The sequence below is a fragment of the Leucopleurus acutus genome (assembly GCF_964270905.1).
Source record: "Leucopleurus acutus genome assembly, chromosome: 13".
NCBI lineage: Eukaryota > Metazoa > Chordata > Mammalia > Artiodactyla > Delphinidae > Leucopleurus > Leucopleurus acutus.
This window is the reverse complement of record NC_139155.1, coordinates 83,818,725-83,843,604: the sequence shown is the minus strand read 5'-3', so window position 1 is coordinate 83,843,604 and position 24,880 is coordinate 83,818,725. Positions and strand designations below refer to the sequence as shown.

The following is a 24,880-nucleotide window of genomic DNA, read 5'->3' as shown; positions in this document are numbered from 1 at the left end:
GAGTTACGTGACCTTGTGTAAGTTACCTCAGCTTTTTGGAGTCTTGGTTTCCAAATCTGTGAACTGTATACAGTTGACCCTTGAATAACACAGATTGAACTGCGAAGGTCCACTCACACACAGATCCTTTTTCAATAGTAAGCACTGTAGTACTGCACGACCTGCACTTGGTTGAATCTGCGTATACAGAGGAAACTCGAATATGGAGGGCTGACTATAAGCTGTATGCGGATTTTTCGACTGTGGAGAGGGTGGGTGTCCATAACTCCCTGCATTGTTCAAGAGTCAAATACACACACACACACACACACACGTATATATACACATATAACGTATGTATACCTACATACATATATATATATGGTGCACATACATCTCGTTGAATCTAAGTGAGGCACCATTATTTTGTGTGTTGCTATGACAGGAAAAATGCTACAAATCATAACATTAAGATGCTATGGATTTTAAGGCTCATCCTGATTTCAGTTAAAATGTGGAAAAAACAAGTGCATTTAGGAATCAATGAAATACGGTCTGTAGATAGCGGGAGACTATACTTTGCAAAGAAACTAATGAGCCTGCTGAACTCACCCTATGAGCCTGTCTTCTTAGTGAATAACACTGGCTTACTGAACGTGTTTCCCTGCTGCCTGGATTATCTCATTTATTCCTATAACATCTGAGGAGATGGGGACTAATACTAATCGTCCAGTTTACAGATTTGGAAACCAAGACCCCAAGAGGTTAGAGTACTTCACACGAGGTCACGTAGCTTGGAAGTTACTGCCCAGAATGCACACGGAGGCCTGATTCTAAGGCCTCGGTTCTTATCTGTGACGCTCTATGTACCCTGATTCTCCAAAAAGTGCAAATATTAATAATGAGTGCAATTTACTATATGCCTTGCCCACACCTATATATGTTGCCTCACCTTATCCCTATGGGATGGGCATTATTATTATTCCCGTGGTTCACCCAAACACGTGCCAGCACAGTGGGGCTAAGGGGCTTGTCTAAGGCCCCAGCTGGAAAGTGATAAAAGTGGGACTTGAACCCAGGTGCCAAGGCCAAGACCACTCTGCCTCCCAAGAAGAGTCGGCAGTGTTCAAATGTCTGATCCAGAATGCCATCTCAGCAGCATCTTAGATCGGGGGGGTCCTGATTCCTGTAACGCTGCAACCCTGACTGGTTGCTGCCCTCTTAACAGCAGGGAGGGAGGAGGATTTCTGCACCTTGGAGGTGAGAGCTGACTTGGGAAACGAACCCAAGCATCCTGACTTCAGAACCGCAGACGCTGGGGTGTGGCCGTTGGAGCGCCAGAAGCTAAGTTCTTGGAGCCGGGCCCAGTGTGACCACAGACAGCAGAGACACGGCCGCTCCCACACTGCAGGCTTCCAACTCCAAACCCAGCCCCAGGAGGAGCAGGCTTAGAGGCAGTATCTATCAGTCCTGGGCACTTGTAAACAGGGAATGATAGAAAACCACCCAAAATTTTCATCCTAATAACAGCTAACATTGATTACTGAGGATCACCTATGTGCAAGTACTTTTTATGTCTCAAAGTCATCCAATCCTCACCATCACCCCGACACAAGCACCAGTGTCATCTTCATGTCACGGGGGAGGAAAGTGGCACGCAGGGCAGTTAGGTAACCCGCCCAAGGTTACACAGCTGCTAAGTGGCTGGAACCTGAGGTTCTGTTCCAGGGCCGAACACTTGGCCACCAGGCCACACTTCCCCTCCAACGTGAGGAGGCAGTAATACGTGACGACTGAATCCTGCGGAAACCCCTGCAAGGCAGGTGGGCAGAGGCTGTTCTGAACCTGATGGACAAATTTCAGAGGGTAAGTGATTTGTTCAGGGTGACAGCTGACAAATGCTTAGAGCCGATCGATGCCGGGAATGGCTCTTCCACCTGTAAACCAAGGACTCTACCCACCATCCCAACCTGCCTCTAGTGCCTGGGGCTGAGGGAACTAAGCCTCTCGGGGCGGGTGGTGGCGTGTGCAGTGGGGATGGCGATCTGGGCTGGCCACGGGGCGGGGGACACGACGACTTCCAGCACCATTGAGACGCCTGAGAATCAACTCTAGCACGTTAGAAACAACAATGACAGTTACAACAGCTAAAACGTATGCTACTTGCCAGGCATTGTTCTAAGGGGGCAACATGTTTAACTTTTAATCTCCACAAGCAACCTCTGGCCCCCCCCCATGATAAAAACGAAGAGACTGTCCCCTAGGAGGACAGTCACCAAAACTGATTCACACTGGTGCGTGGCCCTTTGTAAAATAAAACGGGAATTCCCTGGCAGTCCAGCGGTTAGGACTCCGTGCTCTCACTGCCGAGGGCCAGGGTTCAATCCCTGGTTGGGGAACTAAGATCCCACAAGCCGTGCAGTGTGGCCGAAACAAAAAACAAAACCAAACCAAAAAAATGCAACCTTTCTTCTGCCTCTGCCTCTGCCTTGTAAAAAACAAGCAAAAAACACAAAAAACCAGAATGACACACGTAGCCTCGCCTGGCAATAAATATTTTAATTTTCATTTCATTTTTATGATGACAAATAATTTTCAAGTTTATTTCCTTTTTTTTTTTTTAAATACAAAGCTAAACCACAAACAGGTACAACCAAGACATTTTATCTCACATTTACACACTCCCATCAGATCCTCCTCCAATTCACTGACCACTGACCAGGCAAGTGTGGGGTGGGGGGAAGACTTTCTTAGGTAGCACCGTCGTGAGACCGGGACAGGGGCACTGAAGCTGAGGACAGGCTCTCATGCCTGTCTCCATTCACATTTACCTGGGAGCAGGGGGCCAGGAGACCCCACGTCACGGCTCCAGAGCCCCAGGCCCCTGAACTACAGGTTAACAGAAAGTGGGAATCGGTTTCCCTTTGGGAGGAAGCTACCTGCTGCTCTTCCTGCTGTCACAGTCGAGGTGAAAACTTTACCCTTAGCCGTGATCCCTGGGCCGCTGGGCCCGCCCGCTCCCCTGCACTCCAGCAGCTGGGCTGGGGACCCTGCATTTCGGGGCTTGTAGGCTCACCCTTTGGTTCACGGCTGCATCTTCACAGGAAGGACACCAGGGGGTCTGACAAACAAAAGCCTTGACAGCAGGTCTGGAACTTTCAACCCAGCAGAATCAGGTTGGGGCGGGGGTGGGGAGGTGGGGAATTGGGTAAGTAATTTCTGGTCGCACTACAAAACTTTATTTTTGATTAGAATAGTGTACCATCTCAAATCTCTTCTACAGAAACAAAACCAAGGGGCAGAAAAAAAGCCAAACTAAAAAAAAAAACCCAAACAAAAACGCAGCCACGTCACTCACTTCAAGACCTATATACATGTAAGTTGTCTTCTGTGGTTTCTTTTTTTTCTTTTTTGTTTTTTGATTTTTATTATTTTTTTTAAAATAAGCTCAGTGTTCACATTTCTATAAAGAAATTAACCCAGTTTCGGGAACCCCTGCCCGGCAGGGCTAGGTAAGCAGTGCTTGTTCCTGCCCACATCTGCTTTGATTCCCCGCCCTGATGCTTCGAGGTGCCCAGAGAAGCGGCAGCCCGTGGAAGAGTAAATCTAGGCCCGGCCCGTGAGCCACCGGGTCAGTAAGCTTTCGAGAAAGCAGAGGGGAAGACTATCTTACTGTGAAACCTCTTTAAAAAATATTCATACACTTCCATGTGCGCCTGTCGAGATGTCAGGAAAACAAGAGCTTGGGAACATCCCGTCCAGGCCGTGGGGAGGCAGCTCTTCCTCGCGCCCGCCTGGCACTGGGACGTCAGGGCTGAGGAGGGGAGAGAGTCCCAGCTCCTCGGGTGGACGAAGGCGCATCGCCCAGCTTCCTAGTTCGTGTTCGACTCTTTCCTCTAAAACCTGTGCTGAGTCTTTGACTGCATGCACGGGAAGCACAAACGTTTGACTTGTATGCAAAAAAGGTACAAAAACAACCAGAATATAAAAGTTTTGGTAATATAAGGCCATCTGTTCAAGTCCACCTTGGAAACCTGTAACAGATATTTAAATACTACAGTGAAAAGGCATCTTAATATACTTCTTTAAAAACATCTGAAGGAATCTGCTAAGATTAAATGTGTAAAAAAAAAAAAAAAGTCAATTCCCTTTGAGGGCACTTTGTCCATTGAAGAAGGGAGAGGGGAGGGGCGGGGCCGTGGGGTTAATGCTTCAGCCAGGGGTGGGCTTCGATGGAAGCCCGGCTGCGGTCCCCATAGTCATACAGGAGCTCCTCCCCAGCCTCGATGTCGCGAGAGGCAATGAGGATGAGGTGAGGCACGCCGTCGATGTCGTGCAGTTTGGTTTGGCAGTTCCCACATTTACTGTGGTTGATCAGTCTTCCCAGGCGATTTGTCTCTCTGGTTGCATCCACGCTGGTGGGGAGGGAGGGCAGCAGAGGATTAAATTGATAAAGAGGGTTCTGAACCCAGTCAGAGTCATGCTTGCTCTCAGCTCTGGTGGGACGGTTATTTAGGGCCACGTTTTTGGGAAAGCAAAGTAACTCAAAAAAAATATCTTTACGAGCCCAGAGAGGCGCTCGGTGTGGGGGATCCGAGGCAGGGGGCAGGCCTAGACGGGAATGCAAAAGGCTCTTTGTGGAAGTTCTGCATAATAAGTAAGTGAATAAAAATCAACTATGTTGACAGTGGGGGGAGGCCGTGCGGGTGTGGAGGCAGGCAGTACATGGGAACGCTCTGTACTTTCCACTCAGTTTTGCCGGGAACCTAAAACTGCTCTAAAAAGTACAGTCTATTAAAGAAAAAGCAATCAATGACACTGCCACACTGGGGACAGAGAAGTCAGCAATTCCCAGAGCTGTTCTGGCCACGGGTCCCAGAGGAGAAGCCAGGTGAGCCCCTACACAGGTTTTCATGAGACCGGTCTACGTCTTGTCCCACGAGACGGCATCCAGAACCACTCCGATCCCCAAAATTAAACATGGGAAGTGGGGGAGTGGGGGAGCTGCATCACAGCTTTGAAAAAAGGTAGCAAGAACTAAACAAGAAGCTGTTGCAGGAGAGTCAGGATGCCCTCGGTGGCCCTCTGGCTGGACCTCTGCCGGGGCGGGGAAGAGCCACTCGAAGCACTAGGGGACTTACCAGTAGGTTTTGCTCAGATACTGAAAATAGTACATGTAGCAGCCCGTGGAGGGGTCTTGCGCGTACAGAGCCTCCCGCTTCTTGGCGTCGGTGATCTCGATGAGGTCCCCGTGGTATTCCACCACAAACTCGCCCCGGGAGAACTGCTTGGTGGCAATCACGCCCCTGCCTTTGCCGTCAATGAGGTCAATCTGTTGGGTGGTGCCAAGAGGGAGGGTTGGTTCATAACAGCAACAAACGCCACAGTGCAGCGCCGGCTTCCGGGGGCGGGAGGCTTGCACCGCGTTCTTGGAACAGCTTTACTGCGGCAGGCCATAAAATTCACTCATTTCACATGTACAGTCTGATGGGTATTAGTCAACATATACAGTTGTGCAACTATTGCCACAATCCATCACCCCCGAGTTCCCTTGTGCCCATCTGCAGAGCCTTGTTACGCCAGATCCTGAGAGATCCGCTAGGTGGGTGCTGCCCCATTTTGCAGGTGAGAAAACGGGATTAGAGAGGCAGTTGTGTCCATGGCCACAAAGCTAGGAAGCCGTGTAGCACAGACTCAAATCCACGTCCTGGCCTCTTCGGGGGAGTAGCAGGACCCAGTGTTCTGAGTCTCTCCTTTATCCCATAATTAACCCTCCTGGGTTTCTCCTCACTCCATTTTATGGAGATGGAGGGTGATTGCTTGAGGGGTCCAGACTTAAATTCAGATCCCCCTAGGGCAGCGGTCCCCATCCTTTTTGGCACCGGGGACCGGTTTCGTGGAAGAGAATTTTTCCATGGACGGGGGTGGGGACGTTCAGGAGGTGATGCGAGCGATGGGTAGCGGGGATGTGGCTTCGCCCGCCCGCCTGCTGCTCACCTCCTGCTGTGCGGCCCGGCTCCTAACAGGCCAGGGACCGGTATTGGTCATGCAGCCCAGGGGTTGGGGGCCCCTGCCCCAGGGGATTCCCTGGCGGTCCAGTGATTAGGACTCTGAGCTTCCAATGCACGGGGCACAGGTTCGATCCCTGGTCAGGGAACTAAGATCCCACAAGCCGTGCAGTGTGGGCAAAAAAAAAAAAAAAAATTTCAGATCCCCCTCAATGGTGGGTAGAAACTGAAGCTTTCCAACCCCTGGGTCCTAGTCCAGGGCCATCTGGCCACCACTATGGAGACTTGCTCCCCTCTCATCCACCCAGTGTGTCTGAAATATACAAAGAGAAAAGCAAATCTCCTGGGCATTGCCATTTCCCAGGAAACAGTCTAGAAAAATCTGATCAGTTTGTCCTTTTGAAAGTTTCCCTATGCATCATGCTAAATGAAAGAAGCCAGATAAAACAGGCTACACATTCTATGATTCCATTTGTATGAAGTGTGCAGAACAGGCAAACCCACAGAGACAGCAAGCAGACTGGTAGCTGTCAGGGGCTGAGGGCAGGAAACGCGAGTGAGTGCAGATGGGTTCGGGGTTTCCGTCTGGGAGGATGAAAAAGTTCTGGAACTAGACAGAGATGATGATCGCACAACTGTGACTGTAGGATGTACTTAACTGTACACTTAAAAATGGTTACAATGGTAAATTTTATGTTGCATGTATTTCAACATAATTTTTAAAAAGTTTCCTCAGGGTAACATCTCATGTTTCCTTCGTGAGGCCTTCCCTTTAACGATACTTTTAGCATTTGGTCCCTGGACAACCTGTAACAGCCCGCCTGGTCACAGTGACCATCAGAGGGTTGAAGCAGTGCAGCTCCTATGTGAGCCTCTGCACCAGGGCAGGTGCGACTTCACAGCCTTAACTTCCACGAGTGGGCCCTGCGGCCCCTTACCTTCATTCCTTCTTCTTTCCCACTTTCAATCAATTCGTCTATTCTTTTCCTTTCTTCAGACTGGGTGGCGAGGAAAGAAAAAATGAGACGTGCGTCAGCATTCTCTCCGAGGCCATTCCAGGAGCCCCGGCCGCCCGCAGGTCACTTGCAGTTGGCCTCCAGGGCACTGGTCCCAAAGGATGCCCAAGCCCCCAAGCCCCCATCCTTTCTTCAATGCCCGTCTGAGGCGGACCGTCGCCACCCGGGGTTTAAAGAGGCCAAGAGGAAGACAGTGGTGGCCCCAAGGGCAGAATCAGGCTTGTGGCTATGTTCTGTTTGGCCCATGCAGACTTCTAGAAAATAGCGAAATTGCTGACATTTAAAAATCAGGACTCTGACTTCATATGACAGCAGCCAGGGCTGTTTAGAGGCTGTGCCCTTTAGACGGGGTGCGTGTGCCCACCGCCTGCTCACTGCGGAATCTTCTGGCCTAGAACAGTGCCTGGCACACAGTAAGCCCTCAAAGCAACAACGGCCCCCCGCCACCCCACGTGCACACACACAGCTACCTTGTTAAATGATGAATCAGTTACAAGTGTGCAGAGGTAAATGGGAGTAATCGTGGGAGAACTGAGATAGGCGACGGGGGACTTTCCTGCCGTGACAGAACAAGGCAGAGGAGACAAGCTGAGGAGAGCCGGGGCCGTGGAGGCCCTGAATGCACGGCCCTGAGTTTCACTCTGGAGGCTCGGGGGTTTGGGGCATGTGAACAACCAGCTCTGAGCGTCCTAAAGAGGATTCCGGCAGCAGCCCACGGGGGGCCCAGGGCCTGAGTGGGCGGGAAGGGAGCAAGGTGTTGTCTGCGGAGCTCTTTGTCCGTCTCACCCCTGCTGCCCACACCCAGCCCCGGGCCTCAGTTTCTGCCGGCCCCGGAGGGCAGGCAGGTCAGGCCTGACCTCACCCCTGAGACGAGGCCCAGCTGCCCCGCCCTCGGGCTTCACTTTGCGGTCAAGAGCTGCCGCCGCCCTGGCAGCCGCAGCCCAGCAGCCCGGCCGACAGCTGCCTCGCCGTCCTGGCCGGCAACCACCTGGCCGCGGTGCGCGCGCGGCAGAGCCAACACAAACGGCGGCGGGCACAGCGTGTCTCTCCCTCGCCACTGGCTCTGCGTCCAGGGACAGCGTGAGCTTTACTGTGCCGCCTGCTGCTTGCCGCCCGCCTGCTGCAGGGTCCGGCAGACCTGCGGCGCACCCTACTGCAGCCTCCACTGCCCCGACAGAGAGCCCCGTTGTTGTTGTTTTTAATTAAAAAGGCCAACTCAGCTGCCCGCCCCGCCCCACAGCCCAGAGCGGCGCCTGGTGGAGCCCCAGCCTCCCCGTGCGGGCGCGGCGGCTCTGAGCGGGGCTGGGCACCGCCTCGCCCTCTGCAGTGCCGTCTCTACGATGACCTCACACTGCCTCCCGCTGCAGGCAAACAGCTTGCAACAGCTTGTTCTTGGCTGAAAGACGCTGCCTTTCTAAGGAAATAAAGCCAAAGCTTCTCTCTAGGGGGAAAGATGGACCTCCCCCCCTTTTTAAAGGAAGTCCTGCCAGTTCAGAGGTGGGGGGGCGGAGAGAGGCTAGATCACCATCTGTACAGCCACAGCTCTCACATCAAAAGGCTGAAGGGGTCTGTTCCGGTTGAAAGGCCAGGCCCCCACCTCCCTCATGGGGGGCAATCCTGAGCGCTACTCCCAAGCCTGCGGGTTATTCTGCCGCTCCCAGGGTGGGAGGGTGGACAGAAGCAGCCGGGGGCTGCAGGGCCCAGCCACACCCTGGGTTTCCCTAACAGAAAGGCAATAACCACACCTCACTGCATCAAATATTGATCGCCTGTGCACAGCTCAGCACTCTGCAAACACGGCAGGCAGGGGCCTCACAGCCCAGTCAGCCTTCCTGCCTGGTTTTCGCACGTTCTGAGGGACAGTGGCTGGGTGGGAAAGAGCAGAGAGGGGCCCCGGGAAGGGACAACACGGGGGAATCAAGTGACAATAGTTAACAGGTGCTCAGTGCATACCAGGCATGGTTCTAAGTGTTCTACGTGCATTAACTTAAGAATGCAGCCCTCCCAACAACCGCACACGGTACTACTTTATTATCCCATTTTACAGACAGGACAGAGAGGCACAGAGCGGTTAAGTAACTGGCCCGACGTCATACGACCAGGAAGTGGTTCCCAAGCCACTGCTCTTCACCACCTCGAGACATGAAACTTCTGGACAGCAGAAAAACAAGCCTCCCAAGAGCATGCAGCCTTCATGTTCCTAGGCTCCAACGGCCCTGCCAAAGCCACTTTCATGGTAAGTCCTGACTTTCCAGGCCACGTGCTACAGGCGACAAGGCTCCTTCACAGAGGCATCGTAACTAAGCTTCATGGTGACCCAGAGAGTTATGACGGCCCCCACTAGACCAAGGAGAATATCGAGGCCATGGAGGCCAAGAGACTTGTCCCAAGATGATACAAAGCGAGCTCAGGCTGTGCACGGCAAGCACCGCCCACTGGGATGCCCTGCCCCTTCCGAGAGCCGGAATCAAAACCACGGGACTCTACCTGCAGCTCAGCTTTGCTCTTCCTGGAGCTCCTTCGAACAGGGTAGAAATCTGTGAGCTTACGATTCTGCTGCGTTTTTCCTTGAGCTCTAGGGTGAGAAAGGAAGAGGAGAAAACAAGTATTAGCACCGAGACCGCATTCACGTCCAGGAGGCACACAACCCCTGAGCAGCAGGCTCCTTGGAAGCCATGTCACTTCAACACCTCTGTCCACCGTGGCCCAGGGTCACTCAGGCTCACCTGCCCACGGGGGCCTCAGAGAGAGTGTCAAAGACAGGCTGCCTACTCTCGGCGGGGAGCGGGCTCCTGAGCTCTGGACCCGTGACAGACCAAGATGCTGACAAACAGTGGTGTCCCCGGTGGCGACTCAGGAATCTGAGCCTTGACGGCTCAAGGGGCTGAGAGGGTGGGCGGCCTCACCCCTGCCGGCACTGGGCAGGCTGCCCTGTGTTAGGGGTGGCCTCCAGGGGGCGCTTACTTTTTCCTGGGAGCCTGTTTGGCCCTGACGGGCTTTTTCAGGGCTTGCTTGGCGGCAGCTGCATTGGGAGAATCACAAGACGAGGTCGGGGTTTTGGGAGGTTCTGTTGCTTCAGATTTTTGGTTTGGAAAAGGGGCCAGGGGACCTCTCCTGGCGTCTTTGATCTTCTGTTCCTCGGCCTTCATGGAGCTTCGTATTGCATTCCCAGAGTTTCTTTTCTCTGTGGGCAGAGGGTGGGGGGAGACAGGCTGACTCTGGACCCACCGGCTCCCACTTTCCAGCCCTCAGCCGCATGCTAAGACAGGCTTGGAGAGAAGAGAGGGATGGGGCGTGTTGGGCAGCCGTGCCCTTGGGCTGTTAAGCCTGGTGTCCACTAACCAGTATGTTGGGCAAAGCGTCTGGCTTTACTTTTTGACCCAGACACTGGGTGCAGCTTTTGGTCTTCTGCATCTTTTTTTTCTTTTTCTAGCTTTGTTGACGTATAATTGAGAAATACAATTATAAGATATTTGAAATGTTATACCATGATGAGTCAACATATACATTGTGAGTGGATCCCTCTCATCTAATTAATCAACACATCGGGCCTTCTGCATCTTGAGGCAAAGAGCCCTTGAAGCAGAAGCACCACAGCCAGCAACACTGGCGTGAGGGCTCGACCAATGGCTTTTCAGGAAATGGGCTGCAGACCCCAGGGAAAAAAGCTAAATTCCTAAAGGGTGGGCCAGTGTTGGTGGACAGGAGTAAGGCAATAAAGCAGAACCTCTCCCCAGCAAAGACCTCTTCCCCAAGAGCTAGCTGCCTGGAGTGATTCATTTCAGACTCGTTTTCTTTTTCTTTTTTTTTTAAATTCCCTGTTCTAACAGGGTCGAAGCCCAGTGTTCACAGTGGTTCCCAGCACGGTGCCCCGACACCAGTCAGTGTGTTGTTGAGGGACGTCGCCAATGACTTGTTACTAAAAATAGTTGTGGAGCACCAGTGTTGGACTATTTTTTTTCAAAAGAGATTTTACTTTTAACAGATAATTAAATAATACATTGCTGGTGGGAATGTAAGATGGTGCAGTCACTTTGGAAAAGAATTTGGCAGTTCTCCAAAATGTTAAACATAGAGTTACCATATGACCCAGCAATTCTAGTTCTAGGAATCTATCAAGAGAATTAAAAGCAGATGTCTACACAAAAACCTGTATATGAACGTCTGCAGCAGCTTATTAATAGTCAAAAAATGGAAACAACCCGAACGTCCATCAAATGATGAATGGGTCAAGAAAATGTGGTACATCTGCAGGATGGAATATTATTCAGCCACAGAAAGGAACGAAGTACTGACACAGGCTACAACATGGATGAACCCTGAAAACATTATAATGAGTCAAAGAGGCCAGACACAAAAGGCCACGTATTAGATGATTCCATTTATATGAAATGTCCGGAATAGGCAAATCCATAGAGACGGGATATAAATTAGGGGCTGCCTGGGGCTGGGGGAAGGGAGGAATGGGGAGCGACTGTGAATAGGTACAGGTTTTCTTTTTGGGGTGATGAAAATGTACTGGAGTTTAACAGAGGTGATAGTCGCACATATCTGTGAATATGCTAAAAACCACTGAATCGTACCCTTTAAAATGGTGAACTTCAGGATATCAAAATTATATCTCAATAAACAAAAGAGAAAAATAAATACATCAGCACCCATCCAGACCATTCTGGCTCCTTGTACGCCCTCCTGGGTGGAGGTAAGGCGTCAGGCGTAACCCTACAAGTGGGTGGTGCTCGTGAACATCAGCAGTCATGTTGAGTCTGCATCAAGGCAGGAAAAGGGTGTAGAATCATGGACAAGAACCTGGACCTTGGGGTCTCCTCCAATGTTCCTCCAGCCCCCAATTCTGACTGTCGCCACGTAATAACACTACGAGTCTAATCAGCTAGCTTGTGCCCCGTGTCCCCATTTAGGACAATCTACATCCTGCCCCGTTCCAGAGGGCACGTGAGACTGGCTGAGTGCCATCTCAAAAGAGCCCCTTCCCCAACCCAGTGTGGTGAGTGCTATTCTGAGTGCTGCCTACGCTGAACTGCGGGGAGGGGCAGGCCGTGATGCTTGCAGCCCAGGCTGACGTATGGAGCGCTCACAAAGCCGCCCCCCACTCCTTTTTTTTGGCCGCACTGCACAGCTTTTGAGATCTTAATTCCCCCGAACGGGGACTGAACCTGGGGTCCAGGGCAGTGAAAGAGCCGAGTCCTAACTACTGGGCCACCAGGGAATTCCCTCACAAAGCCCATCTGCACCTGCTCTTTAACTGACCTTCAGAATGGTCCTGTAGGACTCCTCTCTCTCCCACTGTACAGAGAGAACGGAGGCTCAGAAAAGAGTAGCAAATTGCCCACATCCCTTCCTTTGATCAATGGCAGAGCTAGGATTGGAACCTTTAAGTCATATGAAGTAACATCACCCTATGTCCCAGGGGGAATCAGGCAGAGGGCCGGCTCCTGCCCCTGGGTCTCAGATCTGGCCCAGAGGTTGGGCCACCCCATCCCTTACGGGGCCTCCGATCTGGTCCAGAGGTTGGGCTTCCCCATCCCTTACGGGGTCTCAGATCTGGCCCAGAGGTTGGGCTACCCCATCCCTTACGGGGTCTCAGATCTGGCCCAGAGGTTGGGCCACCCCATCCCTTACGGGGCCTCCGATCTGGCCCAGAGGTTGGGCCACCCCATCCCTTACGGCACTTTCTGTTAACGAATACAAAGCTTCCTGGTACGGAGCTGCTGATAGCCAGAGTTTTGCTTCTCTAAGGCAAGGTTTAATCAGAAGGGAGCACGGTGAATTGGGGAAAGCTCACGTGCACCGGCGCCCCTGCCCCGCCCTCAGCTTTAAAAGGGAATATTTGGGTTAGAACAAGATGTGTAAGAGGTCTCAGCGTGTTTTGCAGGGCCAGACAGAATTTTCAATAACCATTAATTTTCTTGCTCAATATTTTAACCCCAAATCTCATTCCAGAGTATTATGCTCCAGAGACTAGCACTGAACACTTGAGTAGAAAGAAACTTTAGAACTGAAGTCAAGGCCACCTCATAAAAGGGAAGGAAATCAGTTCCTTAGGTTCACACGACTCAGCGGGAGTGCAAGAGCCTGGTCCGGACAACCTAGACTCATAATTTCTGTACTTTTAGCACCTGTGAGTCTCTCTAACAACAGGCCAGGTGCCATATTGTTGCAACTTGGCAAGATAATCAAGCCTGAAGGACACGCTAACTCTTGTGAAAGCAGGGAGAACCTGTCAGACCAACAGGGCACACGCCCTGGAACAGGCAGCTCTTTCCCCCTTGTCTGTGTTTCCCAGCAGCAAGACCAAACATGGTTCAACCCTCTTGAACTTTGGCTTGAAAAGGCTGGATAAAAATTTAGCACATTTACATTATTCTGCAGGATGCGAGCCGGCCAGCTATGGTCAGAACAGGGCCATTTCAGAGGCTTACCGTCGCGTTTCCTGTAGATTCCGGCTAACGGCTTCCCCTGGCATTTGACTTCGTGATGTGCAACTGAGTTCTCTTCCTGAAGGGGGGAACGCATTCCAGAGCATTTGTTCGGGCTCATGTAGGTATAGATCTTTGATTGCCCGGTAAATACATTCTCCTAAAACGACAAATGCATATTCTGAAAGAGGCTTGAAGAAGAAGATCCCACAAGATTTAGGCAGCCAAGGGGGCAATCAGAATACAAAAGACAAAAAATAGACAACATCTCTCAAAAACTGGGCTACTCCAGCCCCAGCAGAGCAGTGGAAAGTTCAGAATCCCCCAGGTCCAAGTCCGTCTCTAATTCCATTCGCTAAGGGGGTACATCTGGCCAGCAGAACCAGCCGTCCACAAAGGTCTATATAAGAAGGAGACAACCTACCCGTAGCAAGGAGGTCAGAAGGACCAGGGTAAACAAGGCCGGGATGGGAAGGGCTGGCCTAGTGCAGGAACCGACTGCCCTGGCAGGAGCTGCAGGGACTCTGGCACAGAAGCAGGCCTCAGGGAACCTGATCAACCACTTCTCAGTCCTGAGGTCAGCTGGCAGGACCTGCCATTACTGCCTGAGCCTTCTGTGTGCCCAAGCCTGGCCCCTCTCAAATCATGCAGCCCAGCAGCCTCCACGGACTGCGGGACTGGGCTGCGGTTGGGGTAGTTCTCTCGGGCTAACTGGGGGGGTGCAGAGCTAAAGGAAGAAACGCCTAGAGCCGTCGCATTTAGGGCGGTTACTCGACTGCGGTGGGCAGACCAGTGGGGCGGACAGGTCACTGCTGGTGTCTCTGGGTGTGCGGCCTCTCCTCTGAGTAAGCACAGACAGGAGGAGGGCCTTCCCAGAAACCCTACTGAGCCTTTCTGCCTGGTGAGCCATTCAACACCAAGTCAGCGAGACCCTGTGACCTCCCTGAGGGCCCCGGGCAGGCCCCGCACACTCTGGGAAGGCGGCCACCACAGGGGTGGCTGGGTCTCGGGGCCTGGAAATGCCATAAAGACACAAACTTTTACGAGGTCAAACACTGCTAGGGTCATGGCGGAGCGGGTGTGGACGCCACTCCCAGGCAGGCAGCAGAAAAGGAAGCTGCCCGGCCGGGCGCCCCGCCCGCACCCCCGCCCCAGGGCCGCGGGGGCGCCCACGTGCTCTTGGAGCGGGGTCGGCAGGGGCGCCCGGCCGCACGGCCCTTCGGGGCGCGCCGAGCGAGTGCGGGGAGGGTGCCTGCTTACCCCGTTGGTGCGGGGCCTCCCCGGGCCCCTCCGCTCCACCATCTCCGGGCCCGGGGCCGTCGCTGCCACCGCCGCCGCCGCCGCCGCCGCCTCCACCGCGCGGGGCTTGGACATCTTCCTGCCTGGAGAGGGGGACCCGGGGGAAGCGGGGGAGGGGGCGCTCAGGGCGCGGCGGGGCGGGGAGCGGGGCCGCCCGGGCCGGGCGCCGCGGCGGCGCCTCCCGCCGCAGCCATGTTCCGAGGGCCCGGCGGCGGTGGGCCGCCCGCGCCGCCGGGAGGCCGGGGCCGGCCGGCGGGGCCAGGCCGGGGCCCAAGTCGCCCTCCCGCCGCCCGGCCCGGCCGGGCCCCGCGCGCCGCCCGCCCCCCGCGCGGCCGGGCCCGACACACCCACCTGCAGCCCGGCCAGGCCCATGGCGGCGCGCCCCGCGCCCTCGCCCTCGCCGCCGCCGCCGCCGCCGCCGCCGCCGCCGCGGCCCGGCCACCAGCGCTGCCGCTGCCGCTGCTGCTGCTGCTGCCGCCGCCACCAGCGCCGCCGCGGCGCCCCGGGGAAGGGCCGGCGGCGCCCCACGGCGCCCCCTTCCCCCATGGCCTGCGAGGCAGAGCCCGGCACCCGCGCGCCGCGGCAGCCCCGGCCGGCCCGGGACCGAGGACGCAAGGAGGGAGGCGCTGGCGGCGCGTCCTCCGCGGCCCGCCCGCTCGCCGCTGCCGCCACCCACCGTCCGCTCCCGGCCGGGGAGGGGGCTGGCAGGGGCGGCGCTGCGAGGCTCCTCCGGAGCGAGGGAGGGAGAAGGGGAGGGAACGAAGGAGGGCGGGCCCCGCGGCCGCGAGGAATCCCGACTCGGGCGCGCCCCCTCTCGCGCGTCCTCAGCCACTCGGGGAGGAAGGGGTGTGAAACATGATAATGACAGCCCGGGCTCTCGGCCGGCCAGGCTCCTACTCTCGCTGGCTCAACGGCTATTTCGGGAGACCCGTCCGTGCCAGGCGCAGTCGGCAGCGGTGAACGCGACAGGCGAGAGCCCTCTTGTGTGCCCGAGCCTGTGCTCACGGAGTGTTTTCCTGGGCATTTAACCTTCCCGGCAAGCCCCTGGGGGCCAGGTCCTGTGGCTAACCCGTTTATGATGAGGATACTGAGCTTCCAAGGAGGTGCAGAGGCTTGTCCAAAGCCACAGAACTAGAAAGCGATCAGGTTAGGTGTCAAACCCAGGCGGTCTGCACCTGACCGGTCCGGACCCTGGGGAAATAGAGCCAGGAATTATAACGGTATGTTTGCTGGGTGCTTCTTTTGCACACCTTATGCCATTCAGACCTCACAACAGCCCTTTGATGGTAGACACCATTATTTTCTCTTCCACAGACAGGGAAAACAACCTCGGAGAAGTGAGGAACTTGGCCAAGTTCTCAGAACTAGAAATAGATTACCAGGCCAACAGACCAGACCCTACACTCCTGGCCACTAACTTCCAGGTTACAGGTGAGGAAATAAACATACAGGAGCAAATGGTGTTGCAGAGGGTTTAGCAAGTCACCCAAGTCTCCTGTCCCCGAGGAAATGTCCTGGGAGGCAGGGGTTCCAGTATACCTTACTGCCCTGAACCACTGTGCTGTAGCCATTAGGGTTTGAGGGCCCATGGCCAAAAGAGTCCCTTGTATTTGTTCAAAGTCATAATGCAAACAAGAGACCTCGGGGCATCTAGCCTTGGGTTATGGCCTGAGAGGCAAAGATTGGGTATCTCTCCCTGCATCTGCCCCAGAGGTGCTTTGTGACCATAGCCAACTCCCTTACCCAGACTAGGCCTCAGCATCCTCGTGGATAAAAACTAAGAACTATGAATTCCATAACGTACCCAGGGCACCTTTGACATCCACAGATAAACAAATGGCTGTCACTTTAAGTAGCTGCCTCCCCTTAGAAGGGATAAGACAGTGGATTAAATGGCAAGACACTGCTCAGGACAACACCTCCCAAATCAGCTCGTGCTTTAGAATCCTTCAGAGCAGGGCTGGGGAACCCCTGCCATACCCATCCAACCACTGACTCCAGTGGAGTAGGCTAGTCTGCCCACTTGAATACCCAAGAGACTATGCAGAGTTAGGATTCTAAAGTGACACTCTGACACCCAGGTTGAGCCATCTGAAACAGTGTCTGTTACCTCTGCAGGGCAGAGAAGGTTTGTAGTTTGTTGCCAAACTATCATGGGAATCATGGTCTGGAGGCAGGAAGCAGATGCTCAGATCAGCTTGTCCATTTCTCATACTATTTTAACTCCCTCGCCCCCACTACACACACCTACTCAGGGCTATAGCTTTCTCCATCATAGCCCACAAAATGCAGGGGATACATTAAAATACAAGTCTAGCACCCATTTCTCTCAACTCTGCAGCTCTAGTAGCTAGAAAATTTAGTTCAAATCCTTCAGTAAAGTTTCAAAACACTTTGTTTTGTCTGTGCATGAGGTGTTCATATGTGCATAACAAATACATATACCCAGTCACAGAAATAAAAACTCTTAATGTTGCCCAGGGTCTCATAGAAATAGAATCCAACAGCAATGATACTAATAGCTTGCACTTACTGAATGTTTACTGTGTCAGGCCGTACAATAATGCATTATTTAATTTAACCTTCCCAACCATTTATGAGAAGGTACTATTCTATTTCACAGATGTAGAAATTGAGGCTTGGGGAAAATAAATCACTTGCCTAAGGGTCACATGACTGAGATACTGATGGATATGAGGATACTTCAGCATAAAAAAATGTATATTGCTTTCCTCAAACTCAGACACTAAAATACCAATTCATCCATTCAACAAGCATTTATTGACTACCTACTGTGTTCCAGGCCCTGTGCTAAAGACGCAACAATGAACACAGACAGAGATGGAGCACATTGAGGCCAGAGGGGTGGGTAGGCCCCTTACAGGCCAGGGTGAGGACTGTGGATTTGATCCTAAGAACAAAAGGGGAGGTTAGGGGCAGAAGGAGTAGTGAGAGTCACATGATAAATATCTGTGTTCTTGGGGACCACTCTAGCTGCTGAGGCACGATAAATTGGAGATGGTCACAGTGGGAAGAGGGAGACCAAGTATGAGGCCATCTGACAGTGGCAGTAGAAATGGGGAAAAGTAGATGTACGGATCCTGCCCAAAGTAATATCCTTGAGGCTGTAAACATTTACATGATTGTAAAACTTCAAAACCAGAGAGGAGTTACCCAGTATCTGAACATTTTGTTCATGTGACTCCGCAGGGCTCTCAAAGTGAACTACAACTTAGGAACAAAGACCTCTTTTCTAAAAGAAAAAGACTGACCCTTCATTGGGGTGGGGGGGGGGTCATGTGAGTCACTGAGAATCACTAACCAGTACATTACAAAGGTGATTTGTAACCTGTTATGGTAGAAGCTGGGTACACTCATCTTCACTTTGGCTAAATAAGGGAGGTAGAGCGGAACAAACAAAGACACAGAATGGCCAGAGTCTGGACAGTGACTTTGGACTTCAGCTTCCACCTCTGAAAAATGGAAGTAACAGTTTGTAAAGATTAACTGACATAATAAAGCACCTGGCCCTCAATGGTAATTATTACTTGCCCATATTGAGTATTCAAGTATTTCAATGGCAAAGTGGTTCACTTTGTTTCCCCCCAACAGATTAATTAAAGCAAGCTATTTTTTTTTTAATGCACTACTGTTAAAACAGGTAGTTTAGGGCTTCCCTGGTGGCGCAGTGGTTGAGGGTCCGCCTGCCGATGCAGGGGACACGGGTTCGTGCCCCGGTCCGGGAAGATCCCACATGCCGTGGAGCGGCTAGGCCCGTGAGCCATGGCCGCCGAGCCTGCGCGTCCGGAGCCTGTGCTCCGCAACGGGAGAGGCCACAACAGTGAGAGGCCCGCGTACTGAAAAAAAAACACACACAAAAAAACCAGGTAGTTTAAATGATTTTGCTGCTGTGATGGGAAAAATGAATCAGGGAAGCACAGCTTTATTAAGATATGTCAGATAAATTAGTCAGATATTATTAAATATACTTTTAGATGCTTAACCCTTTTCTGAAGAAAAATATTTAAGGCATCTTACTTTTCTGTGTGGACTGGGTTACGAAGCTCTTTAACATGAAGTTCACTATGCCTCATTTCTTAATCATAATCTAGGTAAATCTTGTCCCAAAAGACCGTAAAGGGATGCTGGGAAAATAAATGATGCACCTGGGTGCAGGGGCTGAAAACAAAGAAGCCCAATAAATATTTGCTGACTGAGCCCTTGTTTTATTCATTATGATCGCCACAGGGAGCTCACTGCATTAACGCAAATTCCTACTAATATGTAATACCCGGAGAATGCTGAGAAAAATGTAAAACCTCAACTTAGTTCTTTTAAATAATAATTCAAGTGAACCATCATGCTAAAGTTTTTGCATGAAGGAGACACAGCGGCTGGAAATGACCAGCGGTTGGAGATCACTTTGCCGCATAACGTGGGTCTTACTGTCCTGACAGCCAACTAACTGCGAAGAACTTCAGGCAGGGACATCGCCTCCCTCGCGGCTGCACAAACCCACCCAAGCCATCTCCCGTGGGCAGGAGTACTCATCAGATGCGGCGCGAAGGGCCGCCCCGGGAGGTGCCAGGGGACCTGTTTCACCCCGAAGTGGGCCAGCGGGGCCCGTCCCCGCCCCGGCGGCGCAGAGCTGACTCAGGGAGTAGGGAGGGAAAGGAAGGCGCCTGCCGCGGGATCCACTCCGACGCGCTCCCCACCATGTAGGTTACCGATCTGCGCCCTCGCCTCGGGGTCACCTCCTTTCCTAACAAGAGAGAGCCCTTAAGCAGGCGAAGCCTCGCCCTCCCCCCATTTGTATCAATGACAACCATTCCCTGGAGGTGCCCTGCGCTTTAGTTTCCAAACAGCTTTGACATATGGCCCCATTGCGTCGGGAGAGGCAGGCCACTGGGTGCCCACACTTTAAAGAGGGGAAACCGAAGCACGGGAGTGGGAGGGATTTCTGGGGGCTTCGGAAGCGAGGGTGGGGACGAGGTGGGGAAGGTTCCGCAGCCCCTCCCCCCGCACCCCAGCTCGTCCCCGCGTTCCGTGCGAGCAGCCGGCGGGAGAGCGTCTCCCTGCCGCAGCTCCCGCCACCTCGGTCCCGCCTCCAGCGCGACCCCCTATCCCAGCTGCCCCGGCGCTGGCCACCCGGGCCAATACCTCTAGCCATGGCCGCGCTCTGTCACCGCCTAGGATCTCCCGGGAAACGCAGCTTTCGAAAAAAGTTACAAGTGTAGCCAACTGCTCCGCCGGACCGCGGCTGCTGCCCTGATTGGCGCCGCCGCCCGCCTTTCCCCAGGCTGCCCGCCGTGATAGGCGAACTCGAGAGGGAAAGCCCGCCCTTCTCCCCTCCTCCCCGGAGGGGGCGGGGCGAGCGGCCGCACTTCATACAAACGCTTTCAGGACAGGTCCCAGCGGAGGACGTGGGAGGGGGTTTAAATTTTACCGTCTTCCCACGTTGATTGGCTGCGCTGGAAGGACATCCGCGCTGCCATTGGGAGGCCCCAAACTCCGCCCTCTCCGGGTGCTGCAGCTCCGCCCCGGGGAGATTTAGTCACGCGGCTGGAGGCCCGGACTAGGATTAGACCCACTCGGGACTTCCGGTTTTTCGGGCGTTTGACCGGAACCCGACCTTTGACCCCTCGACCTCCCCTTTTGACCTGGGAAGCCTAGGTCTCAGCAGTTTAACATCTGCACCACCTTGACCTTTCCAGCAGTTTAATCCATTCATTCCTAAATTGAAAGGTTTATCGAGTCCGCTCTTACAGTATTCAAAACCCGCGGGCACAGTTCTTAACCAACTGAGTCAGCCTCGCTGAGCCACAGCGATCCTAGCCCAACATACCCCAACCGTTTTACAGATGGGGAAAGAGAGGACCAGCAGGAACATGTAACTAACTTGCTGCCCAGTGTCACCCAGCAATTTAATTGCAGGTCCTGGATAAGTCTTTTGACTGTTAGTCCACTAGAGGGCTACCTTAACCCCACGGAAACAACCGGGCACCTTTCTCCACCCAGGGGAGCTGGGTCGTAAGGTCCCAGAGAAACATAGGTGTCCTGGGTATTCTTTGCTTTGAACACAGGTAAGGTGTCCAGTTACAGCTCTTCCCTGGGGATCCCTCCTGGACATAGGAGGAGAGGTCACTCATCCATTCTCTCTCTTCGGTCCCCAAGAAGATTTTGGAATCCCCACCATTGCCCAAGTACCCTACCATTGCACCAGGAAAGTAGGAGAGCAAAATAAGGTGATATATGTGAAAACACTGGGAAAAGCAGCAAGCAACACTTTTCTCACTCACTGTGTGCCCTTTGGTATATTATTTCAGCTCTCTGTCCCTCGGTTTACCCAGCTGTCAAATGATGGAGTCAGCTGTGATCTCTAAGTTTCCTTCCAGCTTCCATAAATATATAGAGGTTTTTACTTTCTCTAAAATGCATTAATTCAACATTTATTGAGCTGTATACCTGACACTGTCTGGTCCCCCAAGGATACAGTGGCAAATAAGACAGATCCCTACATTTTTTAGGACAGAAACAAACAAGAAATCACTTTTTAAATATTAAATAGTGATTAATGTTATGGGTGAAATGAAAACAGGGAATTTTACAGAGTGTGAGTGGGGAGATCATTGCTTCTATGGATTGGTGAAGTCAGAGAAATCCTCTTTGAGTTGGTGGCTTTAGGTTATACCCTAAATAAGTGAGTCCCAAGGGAGAAGGTACTTGTAGGTAGAGGGAATAGTGAGCGCAAATGCCCCAGAAGTGGGAATAAGCTTGGTTGTCTGGGGAAAGAAAAAGAAACCCAATGTGATCGGAACTGAGTGTATGATGAGAATGGAGGGCATCAGGCTGGGAAGGTAGGCAGGGCTAGATCACATAGGCCCTTGAAGGCTGTGCTGGTCTCTTAGCTCCAAATTCACTCTTCTCCACCCTGCTCTGCAATATTTGGGCTGCAAACTGTAGTGCACCTTTGTCAGCTAGTGTTAGGTTCTGTCAATAGGCGAGGATACAGGGAGACTGGAAGGCAGGGGGAGGGACTCACTCCTGCCCATTTGCTTGCTATTCCTGTCAGAGTAAGTAATGACATTTTGCTTCTGACAGGCCATTTGGTTCATTCTCCAGGCTCTTTCCAGAAATAGCCTCAGCGTGCTACCTCAGAAGTACCAGCAGCAGCCCCTCTTCAGAGTTCTGAGCCCCAACTTTGCAGGGCCCCTCCCGTAAACTCTTGAAGGGCCAGTGCCAATGTCATGGTGCCCCTTTCTCAGCGGCATAAGAACCAGCCCTCCAGGAATCCTCTTCTGATTCTTATTCTCTGTTAACCCCAAAGGAGCTCTTTGTTCTCCAGCCCTAGAAGTGGGAGCTGCTTCCTGCAGTTATTATTAAATGACTTCAGTGTTCCCTTTCTGCTTGTTCGGCCCTCCACCACCTGTTTAATGAATTTCCTATTTTAAATTCTGTTTTCCTGACCGGACCCTGATGGACACAAAAGCCATTAGTAAGGACTGAGACTTTTATCCCAAATCTGATAAGAAGCCACTACATGGTTTTAAGCCAAGGGTAGATGGATAGATTGGTCAATCTGAACAGCAATTTTGCAAACAGTTATGCAAACAGAAGGATTGCAAATAGCTACAGTTACAGTAATCTGCATTGAGACTCGGGATATTGGAAAAATGTGACATGCTTCAGGACTGACTGCCTGCTTACCGATCTCCATTTTCCTAAGATGCCGTGGGTGAAATCACACCAGTGCTGAGATGACTTTCCTTACTCTAGGGTTATCTTTGAATCAATATTTGCTCCAGGCTTTTGCTATTGTTTAATACTTTTTTATTAGCATCAGTTCTTGTTTTTTTTTTTTGCGGTACGCGGGCCTCTCACTGCTGTGGCCTCTCCTATTGCGGAGCAGAGACTCCGGACGCGCAGGCTCAGCGGCCACGGCTCACGGGCCCAGCCGCTCCGCGGCACGCGGGATCCTCCCGGACCGGGGCACGAACCCGCGTCTCCTGCATCGGCAGGCGGACTCTCAACCACTGCGCCACCAGGGAAGCCCAGCATCAGTTCTTTTTTTTTAATGGAAGGGGTTTTTAAAATTTATTATTTACTTATTTATTTTATTTTAATTTTGGCTGCGTCTGGTCTTAGTTGCGGCACTCCGGATCTTCGTTGCGGCACGCAGGCTTCTCTCTAGTTGTGGCGCTTGGGCTCTGTAGTTTGCGGCACACGGGCTCGCTCACTGAGGCGCGCAAGCTCAGAAGTTGTGGAGCGCGGGCTTAGTTGCCCCACGGCATGGGGGATCTTAGTTCCCTGACCAGGGATCGAACCTGTGCCCCCTGCATTGTAAGGAGGATTCTTTACCACTGGACCACCAGGGAAGTCCCAGCATCAGTTCTTAAAAGGTTCTACCGAATGGGACATGTATTCCACAGCTGGTGACCACTGTGATCTACTAATTCCTTCCATTCATCTGTGAGTATAAATAATATACATACCTTTTCCTATTATATGTATGTGTGTGTATATATATAAATACGTATGTATGGATGGATAGATAGATATACACAGGTACATAAATATATAAACTTCCCCCATATGTATATATACACGTATATGTTAATATGTGCAACATGCATATATACAATATATGTAATATACTTGGAATGCAAGCAAGTGAGAGTAAAACAATACTCCTTCTACCTCATAGGTTTATTGTTAGAATTAAATGAGAGAGGGGAATTCCCTGGCAGTCCAGTGGTTAGGACTTCGCCTTCCAGTGTGTGTGGGGATGCGGGTTTGATTCCTGGTTGGGGAGCTAGGATCCCACATGCCTCGGAGCCAAAAAAACAAAACATAAAACAGAAGCAATATTGTAACAAATTCAATAAAGACTTTAAAAATGGTTTACATTTAAAAAAATCTTAAAAACAAAACAGGGCTTCCCTGGTGGCGCAGTGGTTGAGAGTCCGCCTGCCGATGCAGGGGACACAGGTTCGTGCCCCGGTCTGGGAGGATCCCACATGCCGCAGAGCGGCTAGGCCCGTGAGCCATGGCCACTGAGCCTGCGCGTCCGGAGTCTGTGCTCCGCAACGGGAGAGGCCACAACAGTGAGAGGCCCGCGTACCGCAAAAAAAAAAAAAACCCAAAAACAAAACAAACAAACAAAAAAAACAAAACCTTTAGGGACTTCCCTGGCCACCAAGTGGTTAAGTCTGCGCTTCCACTGCAGGGGAACATGGGTTCAATCCCTGGCCAGGGAACTAAAGATTCTGCTTGCCACATTGCGTGGCCAAGAATATATAAATAAGATAAAATAGAGAAGTTAAAAACACTTTAAAAATTAGTTTAAATATATACATGAACCTTTCAAAATTGCATTTTAATTAGTATCTGTATTGGTCAAGATTTTTTCCTTTTAATTTTTAAAAAATTATTTATTTCATTTATTTATTTTTTTTAAATAAATAAATTTCTTTATTTATTTGGCTTTGTTGGGTCTTCGTTGCTGTGCGTGGGCTTTCTCTAGTTGCGGCAAGCGAGGGCTACTCTTCGTTGCGGTGCGCGGGCTTCTCCTTGTGGTGGCTTCTCTTGTTGCAGAGCACGGACTCCAGGCACGCAGGCTCAGTAGTTGTGGCGCACGGGCTTAGTTGCTCTGCGGCATGTGGGATCTTCCCAGATCAGGGCTCTAACCCGTGTCCCCTGCAATGACAGGTAGATTCTTAACCACTGCGCCACCAGGGACGCCCGGTCAAGATTGTTTTGGATTGCAAATCAGAGAAACAAAGCTCAACCTAGTTTAAGAAAATAAGGGAGGAGTTCCCTGGCAGTCCAGTTGTTAAGACTCTACACTTCCACTGTAGGGGACATGGGTTTGATCCCTGGTCGGGGAACTGAGATCCCAGTGCAGCCAAAAAAAAAAAAGGGAGTTTATTGTCTCTCATAACAGAAAAGTTCAGGGTATGAGTAGCTTCAGGCATTGAAGGATGATCCAGGGACTCAAAGGATGTCATCAGAAGGTCATCAGGGTTTAGTCTCTCCCTCTTTCTCCCCATCCTGCTCTTTGCACCACTGATTTCTAGGTTGGCTTCACAGACTGGTCTCCAGCTCCACATCATGGCCTCTGCCCCTACTTCTCAATGTTATT

The 24,880-nt window shown here is 52.1% G+C and overlaps 1 protein-coding gene across 2 annotated transcripts; it reads right to left on the bottom strand.

Annotated features, from left to right (window-relative positions):
- Positions 1 to 2,103: 2,103 nt before the first annotated feature.
- Positions 2,104 to 15,285, bottom strand: KMT5A (lysine methyltransferase 5A; the record flags this gene model as incomplete). 2 transcript variants are annotated; one of them, XM_082853705.1, is made up of 7 exons in its annotated part: positions 2,104 to 4,394; positions 5,121 to 5,311; positions 6,926 to 6,985; positions 9,491 to 9,578; positions 9,968 to 10,187; positions 13,444 to 13,600; positions 15,091 to 15,285. In XM_082853705.1, the coding sequence occupies 7 exons, from the start codon at positions 15,283 to 15,285 to the stop codon at positions 4,184 to 4,186; spliced, it is 1,122 nt and encodes a 373-aa protein (XP_082709831.1). In that variant the 3' UTR covers positions 2,104 to 4,183. The 2 variants fall into 2 exon arrangements, with proteins under 2 accessions (XP_082709831.1, XP_082709830.1); XM_082853704.1 differs by lacking the exon at positions 15,091 to 15,285 and adding an exon at positions 14,701 to 14,818.
- Between the last annotated feature and the right edge of the window lie 9,595 nt (positions 15,286 to 24,880).